General features: G+C 49.0%; 1 protein-coding gene across 1 annotated transcript in view; it reads right to left on the bottom strand.

Annotated features, from left to right (window-relative positions):
• Positions 1-9,917: 9,917 nt before the first annotated feature.
• LOC139262019 (uncharacterized) overlaps positions 9,918-13,258 on the bottom strand; it is a 99,463-nt gene continuing 96,122 nt past the window's right edge. The window contains exons 14-15 of the mRNA XM_070877183.1: positions 10,407-10,450; positions 9,918-10,266 (exon numbers count right to left, since the gene is read on the bottom strand). Of these exons, the coding sequence (XP_070733284.1) occupies positions 10,195-10,266; positions 10,407-10,450 (116 nt within the window). The 3' untranslated portion in view covers positions 9,918-10,194. The remainder of the gene's footprint in view (positions 10,267-10,406; positions 10,451-13,258) is intronic.

Below are 13,258 nucleotides of genomic sequence, written 5' to 3'. Positions count from 1 at the left end.
GTAGGAAGGTGCCCCTCCGATTCTTCCAGCCACCCTGTGGGGCAGATGCCCACGAGGAGCTGTAAATAGCACAGGCCCTTGGGACAGGGTCAACGCTGGGCCATGCTGACAATGGGAAATCCTGCCCCCTGCACTCCATTAGGGGGAGGAGCCTCCAGGAATTTCAGGCCCCATATGATTTTCCGTCCAGGTAACACCTGGTAAGGCCTTTATGACCTACCAATTAAGTGGAATTTTTCACCACATTCATGGAATTAAGATTTATCCGTCCCTCATAGTTCCATTTGGAACTAAGGTGTTTCTGGGGGTAGGGAATGGAATGATGAGAGCTGGATAAATAATGGGGCACTCTGCCATTTCCTCCTCTTGGATTGGAGTTTGACACAATAGCCGTGATTTCACCTACAGAGTCAGGAGCGAGGCAGGCAATGTCCATAGTTGGGTCCTGGCCCGCTGCTGGTTCCATCCCGCTCTGTTGAAGTGATTTTACCTTGATGGGGCTTGCTAAGCCCACTCTGCAAGTTCCCATCCAATTAAAAGGAAGAGGGTCTGATGACGTAATTTGATGTCCACATTGATTTTGAAAGTTGTTCTGTCAGTGTTCTACAGTATTGAGGTTCTGCAAACACTGACAAGCACTGGACAAAAGTGCACAGTTGCACCCAGGCTCTCCCTTGACTCCCATATGCTTTTGGATGGAGTCAGAGCATGCAGAAAGGTTCTCTTCCCTTCCCATGTGTGGTAGACACCTCCACAGGAGACCAACGCAGCCTGGATGAACTTTGCACAGTTGTGCACAAGAAGGGATGTCATCGGGAGGACCTGGCTGCAGTGGGACAAACCCTTCAATGATCTCAGTATATCACAAAACGTTAGTACAAAGCCACACTCAACTTCATCCTGATGTGCCTTTCATCACATCCCCATCACTCTGTTTTCTCTACCCTACTCCTGCACATTCTTACTCACACCAACTGACCTTGCACCTCCACCCATCCCACTCTCTCTCGACATTATCACATCCCCATCTCACGAGCCATCTTTGTCCAAACATACCAAGTAACAATGCACAATGGTAGGGAGTTGGATCTTTTAGCCAATGTTCATGTAAAGTTTATGTTAATGTGTTGTCAAACATTGAAATTATTATTTTGAACATTATGCTCTCTTCGACAGATTTGTGTCCACCTTTGGAAATGGCTTAGTGAGTTGTAGTGAATGGTGAGATATGACGGTACCCTCGACAATGGTGATGAGTGTGAAAAGAATAGCTTGGATATTGCAGGGATGCTTTATGGTGCTGGTGTGAGTTGGTCATAACCTGCTGCATCATGTGGCAGTCAGGGTGTGCAGCTTCAAGTGAAGTAAATCTGGCCATTGTGAGTCACACCTGGCCTCCCGGGCAGCAATGTGGTCTGGTGCTGATGCCCTGTGTCCTGTGCAGCATCATGTGATTGTGGAGAAGGTTGGTGTTGTTGTTGGTGCTGCTGGTGTGTCTGGTGATGCTGGTGTGTCTGGTGATGCTGGTGTGTCTGGTGCTGCTGGTGTGCCTGGTTCTACTAGTGTGTCTGGTGATGCTGGTGTGTCTGGTGATGTTGGTGTGTCTGGTGATGTTGGTGTGTCTGGTGATGTTGGTGTGTCTGGTGATGCTGGTGTGTCTGGTGATGCTGGTGTGTCTGGTGATGCTGGTGTGTCTGGTGATGTTGGTGTGTCTGGTGATGCTGGTGTGTCTGGTGATGTTGGTGTGCCTGGTGATGCTGGTGTGTCTGGTTCTGCTGGTGTGTCTGGTGATGTTGGTGTGTCTGGTTCTGCTGGTGTGTCTGGTGATGTTGGTGTGCCTGGTGATGCTGGTGTGTCTGGTTCTGCTGGTGTGTCTGGTGATGTTGGTGTGTCTGGTGATGTTGGTGTGTCTGGTGATACTGGTGTGCCTGGTGATGTTGGTGTGTCTGGTGATGCTGGTGTGTCTGGTGATGTTGGTGTGTCTGGTGATACAGGTGTGCCTGGTGATGTTGGTGTGTCTGGTGATGCTGGTGTGTCTGGTGATGCTGGTGTGTCTGGTGATGCTGGTGTGTCTGGTGATGCTCGTGTGTCTGGTTCTGCTGGTGTGTCTGGTGATGCTGGTGTGCCTGGTTCTGCTGGTGTGCCTGGTGATGCTGGTGTGTCTGGTTCTGCTGGTGTGTCTGGGTGATGCTGGTGTGTCTGGTGATGTTGGTGTGTCTGGTGATGCTGGTGTGTCTGGTGATGCTGGTGTGTCTGGTGATGCTGGTGTGTCTGGTGATACTGGTGTGCCTGGTGATGTTGGTGTGTCTGGTGATGCTGGTGTGTCTGGTGATGCTGGTGTGTCTGGTGATGCTGGTGTGTCTGGTGATGCTAGTGTGCCTGGTGATGTTGGTGCGTCTGGTGATACTGGTTTGCCTGGTGATGCTGGTGTGTCTGGTGATGCTAGTGTGCCTGGTGATGCTGGTGTGTCTGGTTCTGCTGGTGTGTCTGCTGATGCTGGTGTGTCTGGTGATGCTGGTGTGTCTGGTGATGCTGGTGTGCCTGGTGATGCTGGTGTGTCTGGTGATGCTGGTGTGTCTGGTGATGCTGGTGTGTCTGGTTCTGCTGGTGTGTCTGGTGATGCTGGTGTGTCTGGTGATGCTGGTGTGTCTGGTGATGCTGGTGTGTCTGGTGATGCTGGTGTATCTGGTGATGCTCGTGTGTCTGGTTCTGCTGGTGTGTCTGGTGATGCTGGTGTGCCTGGTTCTGCTGGTGTGCCTGGTGATGCTGGTGTGTCTGGTTCTGCTGGTGTGTCTGGGTGATGTTGGTGTGTCTGGTGATGTTGGTGTGTCTGGTGATGTTGGTGTGTCTGGTGATGCTGGTGTGTCTGGTGATGCTGGTGTGTCTGGTGATACTGGTGTGCCTGGTGATGTTGGTGTGTCTGGTGATGCTGGTGTGTCTGGTGATGCTGGTGTGTCTGGTGATGCTGGTGTGTCTGGTGATGCTAGTGTGCCTGGTGATGTTGGTGCGTCTGGTGATACTGGTTTGCCTGGTGATGTTGGTGTGTCTGGTGATGCTGGTGTGTCTGGTGATGCTAGTGTGCCTGGTGATGCTGGTGTGTCTGGTTCTGCTGGTGTGTCTGCTGATGCTGGTGTGTCTGGTGATGCTGGTGTGTCTGGTGATGCTGGTGTGCCTGGTGATGCTGGTGTGTCTGGTGATGCTGGTGTGTTTGGTTCTGCTGGTGTGTCTGGTGATGCTGGTGTGTCTGGTTCTGCTGGTGTGTCTGGTGATGCTGGTGTGCCTGGTTCTGCTGGTGTGTCTGGGTGATGCTGGTGTGTCTGGTGATGTTGGTGTGTCTGGTGATGCTGGTGTGTCTGGTGATGCTGGTGTGTCTGGTGATACTGGTGTGCCTGGTGATGTTGGTGTGTCTGGTGATGCTGGTGTGTCTGGTGATGCTGGTGTGTCTGGTGATGTTGGTGTGTCTGGTGATGCTAGTGTGCCTGGTGATGTTGGTGCGTCTGGTGATACTGGTTTGCCTGGTGATGTTGGTGTGTCTGGTGATGCTGTTGTGTCTGGTGATGCTGGTGTGCCTGGTGATGCTGGTGTGTCTGGTTCTGCTGGTGTGTCTGCTGATGCTGGTGTGTCTGGTGATGTTGGTGTGTCTGGTGATGCTGGTGTGTCTGGTGATGCTGGTGTGTCTGGTGATGCTGGTGTGTCTGGTGATGTTGGTGTGTCTGGTGATGCTGGTGTGTCTGGTGATGTTGGTGTGCCTGGTGATGCTGGTGTGTCTGGTTCTGCTGGTGTGTCTGGTGATGTTGGTGTGTCTGGTGATGCTGGTGTGTCTGGTGATGCTGGTGTGTCTGGTGATGCTGGTGTGTCTGGTGATGTTGGTGTGTCTGGTTCTGCTGGTGTGTCTGGTGATGTTGGTGTGCCTGGTGATGCTGGTGTGTCTGGTTCTGCTGGTGTGTCTGGTGATGTTGGTGTGTCTGGTGATGTTGGTGTGTCTGGTGATACTGGTGTGCCTGGTGATGTTGGTGTGTCTGGTGATGCTGGTGTGTCTGGTGATGTTGGTGTGTCTGGTGATACAGGTGTGCCTGGTGATGTTGGTGTGTCTGGTGATGCTGGTGTGTCTGGTGATGCTGGTGTGTCTGGTGATGCTCGTGTGTCTGGTTCTGCTGGTGTGTCTGGTGATGCTGGTGTGCCTGGTTCTGCTGGTGTGCCTGGTGATGCTGGTGTGTCTGGTTCTGCTGGTGTGTCTGGGTGATGCTGGTGTGTCTGGTGATGTTGGTGTGTCTGGTGATGCTGGTGTGTCTGGTGATGCTGGTGTGTCTGGTGATGCTGGTGTGTCTGGTGATACTGGTGTGCCTGGTGATGTTGGTGTGTCTGGTGATGCTGGTGTGTCTGGTGATGCTGGTGTGTCTGGTGATGCTGGTGTGTCTGGTGATGCTAGTGTGCCTGGTGATGTTGGTGCGTCTGGTGATACTGGTTTGCCTGGTGATGCTGGTGTGTCTGGTGATGCTGGTGTGTCTGGTGATGCTAGTGTGCCTGGTGATGCTGGTGTGTCTGGTTCTGCTGGTGTGTCTGCTGATGCTGGTGTGTCTGGTGATGCTGGTGTGTCTGGTGATGCTGGTGTGCCTGGTGATGCTGGTGTGTCTGGTGATGCTGGTGTGTCTGGTGATGCTGGTGTGTCTGGTTCTGCTGGTGTGTCTGGTGATGCTGGTGTGTCTGGTGATGCTGGTGTGTCTGGTGATGCTGGTGTGTCTGGTGATGCTGGTGTATCTGGTGATGCTCGTGTGTCTGGTTCTGCTGGTGTGTCTGGTGATGCTGGTGTGCCTGGTTCTGCTGGTGTGCCTGGTGATGCTGGTGTGTCTGGTTCTGCTGGTGTGTCTGGGTGATGTTGGTGTGTCTGGTGATGTTGGTGTGTCTGGTGATGCTGGTGTGTCTGGTGATGCTGGTGTGTCTGGTGATACTGGTGTGCCTGGTGATGTTGGTGTGTCTGGTGATGCTGGTGTGTCTGGTGATGCTGGTGTGTCTGGTGATGCTGGTGTGTCTGGTGATGCTAGTGTGCCTGGTGATGTTGGTGCGTCTGGTGATACTGGTTTGCCTGGTGATGTTGGTGTGTCTGGTGATGCTGGTGTGTCTGGTGATGCTAGTGTGCCTGGTGATGCTGGTGTGTCTGGTTCTGCTGGTGTGTCTGCTGATGCTGGTGTGTCTGGTGATGCTGGTGTGTCTGGTGATGCTGGTGTGCCTGGTGATGCTGGTGTGTCTGGTGATGCTGGTGTGTTTGGTTCTGCTGGTGTGTCTGGTGATGCTGGTGTGTCTGGTTCTGCTGGTGTGTCTGGTGATGCTGGTGTGCCTGGTTCTGCTGGTGTGTCTGGGTGATGCTGGTGTGTCTGGTGATGTTGGTGTGTCTGGTGATGCTGGTGTGTCTGGTGATGCTGGTGTGTCTGGTGATACTGGTGTGCCTGGTGATGTTGGTGTGTCTGGTGATGCTGGTGTGTCTGGTGATGCTGGTGTGCCTGGTGATGCTGGTGTGTCTGGTTCTGCTGGTGTGTCTGCTGATGCTGGTGTGTCTGGTGATGCTGGTGTGTCTGGTGATGCTGGTGTGCCTGGTGATGCTGGTGTGTCTGGTGATGCTGGTGTGTCTGGTTCTGCTGGTGTGTCTGGTGATGCTGGTGTGTCTGGTGATGCTGGTGTGTCTGGTTCTGCTGGTGTGTCTGGTGATGCTGGTGTGTCTGGTGATGCTGGTGTGTCTGGTGATGCTGGTGTGTCTGGTTCTGCTGGTGTGTCTGGTGATGCTGGTGTGCCTGGTTCTGCTGGTGTGCCTGGTGATGCTGGTGTGTCTGGTTCTGCTGGTGTGTCTGGGTGATGCTGGTGTGTCTGGTGATGTTGGTGTGTCTGGTGATGTTGGTGTGTCTGGTGATGCTGGTGTGTATGGTGATGCTGGTGTGTCTGGTGATACTGGTGTGCCTGGTGATGTTGGTGTGTCTGGTGATGCTGGTGTGTCTGGTGATGCTGGTGTGTCTGGTGATGCTAGTGTGCCTGGTGATGTTGGTGCGTCTGGTGATACTGGTTTGCCTGGTGATGTTGGTGTGTCTGGTGATGCTGGTGTGTCTGGTGATGCTAGTGTGCCTGGTGATGCTGGTGTGTCTGGTTCTGCTGGTGTGTCTGCTGATGCTGGTGTGTCTGGTGATGCTGGTGTGTCTGGTGATGCTGGTGTGCCTGGTGATGCTGGTGTGTCTGGTGATGCTGGTGTGTCTGGTTCTGCTGGTGTGTCTGGTGATGCTGGTGTGTCTGGTTCTGCTGGTGTGTCTGGTGATGCTGGTGTGCCTGGTGATACTGGTTTGCCTGGTGATGTTGGTGTGTCTGGTGATGCTGGTGTGTCTGGTGATGCTAGTGTGCCTGGTGATGCTGGTGTGTCTGGTTCTGCTGGTGTGTCTGCTGATGCTGGTGTGTCTGGTGATGCTGGTGTGTCTGGTGATGCTGGTGTGCCTGGTGATGCTGGTGTGTCTGGTGATGCTGGTGTGTCTGGTTCTGCTGGTGTGTCTGGTGATGCTGGAGTGCCTGGTTCTGCTGGTGTGTCTGATGATACTGGGTGTTGGCTCTGTTTGTGGTGGGATTCTGAGGAACAAGTTGGGATTTTTTTCAAGGGCACTGATGCTGATGGAAGAGATGGAAGCTGAAGTTGAAATGACAGAGTAATCTGTCAATGGTTGTTCTAAGGAGGTGACACTGGACAGAGAGTTCACTGCAAACCCTTACAACATGCATAAATCTGAAACGTTTATTCCAAATCCTGAAGGCTCCAGCTTCCAAGATTGGAAAGCAAACAACTGAGAAATGGTACCTTTATAGCATTTTTGCAGCTGTCAACAATTAAGAAGAATGTATACTCATTTAAAACCCAACCTACTTATCTGACATGATCCCTGAGCGCCGTTAACCTCGTTAAAGAGCTGGAAAAATGGTAAGTACTGTAAAAGGGCAACATTCGTGGGAACCCCCCCTGTCCCCGCCCGCCCCCAGTGTTTGGACTCATTTGAAAGGAAATTTAATTTGGAGCTATCTGCGAGAAAGTTTGAAATTCTAAAGTGCTTATGGCAGAAACTACAAACTTTAATCGAATTTGGGATTTTACAAGACAAATTCAGTCTGCAGGCAGGACTAGAGAACTAAAGAAGCCAGTTTGATTATTGAAACTGCTTGGGGCATTGAGACTAAAGTAAATTGTATGTAAAATGGATACTCAAAAACCCTTTTCCTCAAGAGACATTAACATTGAAACAATCAACTCAGAGATGGCCAGTCATCAACCTGGACCTGGAAAGCCATTTTCAGCCTATGCTTAAAAACAAAAGGCTCTAGCATGCATGCAAAAACCAAGTACAAAAGAATATTGTGATTACCAAGCTAATATTTCCATCAAGAAAAAGATTTAGAAGATCAGCCCTCCCAAGACATATTAACTTTTAACGAGTCTGTCAAAATATGACGAAGAATTCTTGGGCCTGCCAAAATTAAACAAAGAATTCTGGACTGACTTAGCCGAAGATTAGGACAGCTCCTACAGTATAACTGGACCCTGTTTTAACAAAGGGTATGCTATGCTATGCTATGCTTTGCTGCTGCTTATGCTACTGCTTTGAGAGACACTGCTTGTGCTAGTGTTAGTGCCACACTACGCCTATGCCATCAAAAAGGGAGAGAAACCAATGCGACAGTTGTAAACTAACTTCTCCAGCCTCAACATCCTGAAATGGAAAAGGAAGAAAGAACATCACCATCGCGGCAGCAACCGACCACAGCCAACGTGGTACCACTAAAAACCACCGCGATCGACCAACCTTGAAACAAAACTTCATAAGGAAGAAACCGAAGAATCAAAAGTTTCTACTCTACAATCTAGGCCTGACTCCCAACAGGTGAAAACATTACCTAAAAGGACTTTGAAACCTATTTCTAATGAAGAAAACCGGGTACTTGCCCCACAAATCCAAAACGCGTCCTACCGCAATCAGCGGATTCAACCCAACTGAAGATTGCGCAGTAAGAAGTCCTCTCCGACATTCGGGGTACGGCAAGCAGAACCTACAGAATCCAACGAACCCCAAAATCATGAACTACCGCTAACTGACCAGAAAGGATTGGGAAGCGTAGTCCCTGTCTGCCCTGGAGTCTAACCTAGCCAGTATTAGGTACTTGGGAGGTGGGAGGTGGAATTTTCACTGCAACCCCTTTGAATGTGTGATGTACTGTTCTTTATTAGTGTAATTATAAGTGTGACATTGTATTTTCTCATCCTTAATTAAAATCAAAGTTCTTTTGCATCAAACCAGTTGTCTTTTGCACTTTATCACATCCCCAAAATGAATCCAGAGTCTTGAACCCAAGGGAGTGGGAGCGATTCGAACCGCTCAAGTAGGTTAGAGGTGAACCTGACCCCCGGGACCACCCTTACAGTACTTGGTAAAATACAGAGCTTGAATGTGTTGTTGCCTCCCAAATCCATGCATATCTTTCTCCAACTCCTTGTTTGAATCCCTCCAATCAGGTTTCCGCCCCTGCCACAGTACAAAAAGGTTTCTCATCAACGTCACAAATGACATCCTTTGTGATTGTGACAAAGGCAAACTATCGCACCTTGTCCTTCTTGACTTGTCTGCGACCGTTGACATGGTTGGCCACTCCATCCTTTTCCAACACCTTTTCACCATTGTCCAGCTGGGTGGGACTACCCTCGCCTGGCTCCATTCTTATCGATCTAATTGTAGCCAGAGAATAAGCTGCAACAGCTTCTCCTCCTGCTCCCGCAGCGTTACCTCTGGTGCCCCCAAGGCTGCCGACCGGCTGGCAATCTGGTCTATTGTGACAGCGGACCCGACTCCGAATCCGCTCTCTCATTGCCGGCAAAATTCTGGCCAATAAAACTCCACCATTAGACCCAATTTAAGTCAGTGTAATGGTTTACTGGTGGAGTTTCATTATATCATCCTCAGTGTAACATGAGGAAATTGCACAGTGACCCAGAATCCACGACACACGCTAATATGTGCATCAATGCTGTCAATCATTTTCACCCATGGATATGAGCCTGATTCCAAGGGACATCATTCCGAGTATTTAAGTATCTGTGTTGATCACATTATGCCATTTGTTTCTGCTGAAAAGAACTTGTAGCATTACCAAATATGATGGATAACACAGAGCATGCATGAAGTTGATTTATAATTTGGAGTGTTTAATGCGCGGGGACTGATAAATGACTGCCTAAGATGGAACTCACACTGGTAACCAAGGAAAAAAATAATGATAAGAAAGATTTGTATTATATCGCGTCTTTCACATCCATAGGACGTCCCAAGGCACTTTACAGCCAATTAACACTTTTAAAGAGTCGTCATCGCTGTAATGTAGGAAATGCAGCAACCAATTTTGGCACAGCAAGTTCCCATAAATAGCAATTTGATAACGAGAAGGTGATTTGCTTTACTGACATTGAATGAGGGATAAATATTGGCCAAGACACCAGGAATAACTTCCCTGCTCATCTTTGAAATAATGCAATGGGATCTTATACGTCCACCTGAAAGAGCAGATGGAGCCTCAGTTTAAGGCCTCATCCAAAAGACAGCACCTCCAAGAGTGCAGTATACCCTCAGTACTGCACGGGGGTGTAAGATTAGATTTTTGTGGTCAAATCTCTGAGGTGGGATTTGAACCAACAATCTTATAATTCAAAGGCAAAAGTGCTACCAACTGAGCCACGGCTGACACAAGAATATCAACAGCTGTAGGTGCATCATTGAGTGAAGTAATTAAATGCTGGTGACTATTGAGGGATGAATTCACCCAAATTGCCCCAGTCGGTGACGGAAAACTCAAGCTTAAATGATACGTTGCATAGTTGAATCATCATTGTTAGTTATTACACTTCTGAGATATTTATTGAGTGGGCAACAAAATTACATGTAACATCTGATTTATTCTTCACAAACAGCTGATTTTTTTTTTTTACATAGCCTCTGCAGAAGCTGTGAAAAGATTGTTGAATCAATATTAAAAGAACCATTATGTTGCAAGCGTGATGCAATAATTGCGTTAAATCAGAGCAGATACATAGGATGAAAGCTCCATATCTGTTTTCGGCTAAATGTTATATTCCATGTTTTATTCCTCATATCGAATTCCAAGCTCTTCCTCTCTCTCCTGTGCAGCTCATGTATAGTCTGCTTGTGATATTTGTGCATAGATGACAGATAAATCATCTTCCTTTGAAGAATCCAGGTACTGCAAGAGAGAAACTATCCATTTATAATAATGTGACATATTATTGCATTTCTTAACATCAGGTAATAACTTTACAAATCTGTTGCAGATATTAATATTGTAGGTTGTGTGATTTCACCAATAGGAATCGATATACTCACAGTATCTGAAGATTGTTTATTGCACTGTATACCATGTCTGGACCCTGTGACAATTGCAAACATCACAATTAAAGGATAACATTGATGGTTTGCACGAACAATAAAACCTGACTAATGGTAAATAAATGTCCTCAACTTACTGCATTTCACTGAATCAGCAAGACATTGATTGACAGTGAACCCAGTTGTCCTCTGTATGACTCAGATCCACACTGAGCCCTGCATTTACAGTGAGCCTCAGGGATGGCCATAAATGAACAAAGCTCCTTACACTACTCTGCAGAGCTTGAGAGTTTCATTGGTTCTGCAGCGTCAGAAAGGAAAGAAATTACAGCACAGCAAGAGGCCATTCGGTCCATTGCAGCTCGGCTGGTGCTCGCTGTTCCCCTACAATTCCCTCTTCTAATCCCATTTCCTGCCTTTTCCAACTAATCTTTCATAATCCCCATTTACAATTTATGCTATATTAGATGTGGGGCTTGATTTTCCTGGTCCCTCCTTGCCCGGGTGCTGCACAGGTGGAGCAGACACAAAGTGGGATCTGCCTGTCAAGGCCTCAGAGTGTCTTAATCTGTTAGCCAGATCATCAGCCTGGTCTGATTGAACTACTGTTACAGGCCCAGGTCCTAGAAGAGCCGTTCCCTGGGAAACGGACAGAATACGAACCACATCTCATGCCTGAGAGGACCTGGGATGGGCCAAAGGTCTCGGAGCTTCCTGGCTGTTGACCATCAGGCACAAGGCTCAGTTCAGGCTTCCATAATGTTTGGGAGATTACATGACCCACTGCTAGCTCGTTCAGATTCTATTTGAAGTTAGCGCTCTTAAGATGAAACAACAGTTACAACAAAGTGACCAACTATCGCATCAACTTTTTTTCTCGAAAATGTTCCAATTGTGAACTTTGCAATATCGGCAATATTGCTTTTTTATCTGTGCAGGAGAATGCACTGGTTTCAAGGATCTTATGCCACCGTACAAGATTTTATGGGCTAGAAACCCCCACTTTTGGGCTTATTGCCCAAAAATGGGCGTTATTTCCGGCGTGAGTGGTAAACAAGGATTTTCAGATCGCCGGCTTCTTGCCCATTCTCAAGATACCTAGTTTACGTTTTTAAAATGGGCGTTATCACGAGCGATATCAAAATGGGCCGAGATAGCAGAGGTGGTCTCGTCGGCGACCGTCGAGGTGCGTGAGGGCAACCAGTGCCGCAAACGATGGAACGACCTTGTGGGATCCACAAGAGTAAGTATTACATCGATTTACATGTACTTATGTATTTATATAATTTGATTTGTAACAGTCATGAGTGATTATCAGCAAATGTGAGATCTTGCACTTTTACCGGGAATGTTTTACTCAAATCCTGCGGTCACGGTGTACGTCTTTATGTGAAGAATGATAATAATCATAATAATCATGATTACATCTGTCGGTTATGTGTTGTATCAGTCTCTGTGACAGTACCTAGCAATGATATCATGCAATGATCTCATACCATGTCGTCCTGTTACCTTTTACAGAAAAAGCTTTCGATGATGAGGTCCAAGCAGAGGTGAACAGGTGGGGGGCCACCAGTTGCCAGCGATATCACTGACATGGAGGAGCGAGTGCTCGCACTCGTGGGGAAGCACCCCCGGACAACCATGGACACATCTGCAGACCCTGAAGTGATGCCACGTGAGTAAAGCTTACACCATTGCGTGATGTAAAGTCAATAGATGCCACACCCACTCATATCCGAACAATCATATATGATTTCTAAAAGTGTCAAAGAAATAATGCTGGCTTCATGTAAATCATTGCAATGCACAATGTGTTGATGGTCAAGAAATGTGATGTCTGGGATGATTTTGAGAGCAGTGGTGCTTTTGTCGTGCATGTGCTGTGTGTAGCGCTGGACTCACCTTGTCACCATAACACCCCCTTCTCCTCTAATAACCTCATTTGCGTCTTTCAGCTCAGCCAGCAGCGCGGCCCCAGGCAAGGTCACGGGGGTGCGGGGTAGGAGCCAGCGGACGATCCTACTACATCTGGTGCTGAGGAGCTCCGATTGTCACCCGTCCATCTGCTGGGTCTGTTCTCAATGGATGAAAGCGCTGACTTCGAAGAACCTGCATCGCCACGCTCCAGAAGTCATTCCACCCCAAGACCATCTAGTGATCCTCTGGTCATTCCCGCATCCACTCTGGAGGTGCCGGCCTCAAGCACCTCTCCACAGGGCACCCCACTTGTCCCCCGGATGGCGCCAACCCCGCGAAGGCCTCTTGGATGCAGCAGGTCTGTTCCACGAGCGTGACATAACAGCGGAGAGATGGTACAGTTGTCCAAGAGGACTGTATACATGGTGACCAGCTGGGGGCATATCCCAACACCTGACCACCATGACCGAGTACGTTCGTGCATGGTGGAGTGCCTGGATGCGATAGCCAGGAGCACTGCTGCCACAGGCCTCCCAGTAGTCCCCGAGCGCGGCATTCCACCCCAGGTTCCACCCCACCACTGCGAACAACAGATGAGAGCAAGGACTAAGATCCTGCTTCTGCATCAGAGAATGTTGCCCCCTCGGCAGCCCCCGCTCCCGTACATGTGCAACCACAGCATCTGCCTTCATCCCCCGCAATGAGGCACCACCTGAGGAGCTCCTCGGCCAGGCGCCGTGGAGAGAGGAGGGGAAGGGAGAAGTGGGGAGAAGAAGGAGGGGGGAAGGAAAGTGAGGTGCATGTGCGCAGGTGATGGCTGTGTCATATCTCTATCTGTGAGTATATCTCCATCTGGGTGTATGCAATTTGTTCCAATGTATGGGGGCTGGGGACCATGCTCCTGCTTTGCCTTTGTATTCTGTGTTGAT

Source organism: Pristiophorus japonicus, chromosome 4 (assembly GCF_044704955.1).
Source record: "Pristiophorus japonicus isolate sPriJap1 chromosome 4, sPriJap1.hap1, whole genome shotgun sequence".
Classification (NCBI taxonomy): Eukaryota; Metazoa; Chordata; class Chondrichthyes; family Pristiophoridae; genus Pristiophorus; species Pristiophorus japonicus.
The sequence above is the reverse complement of the archived record's forward strand: the minus strand, read 5'-3'. Positions and strand labels throughout refer to the sequence as shown.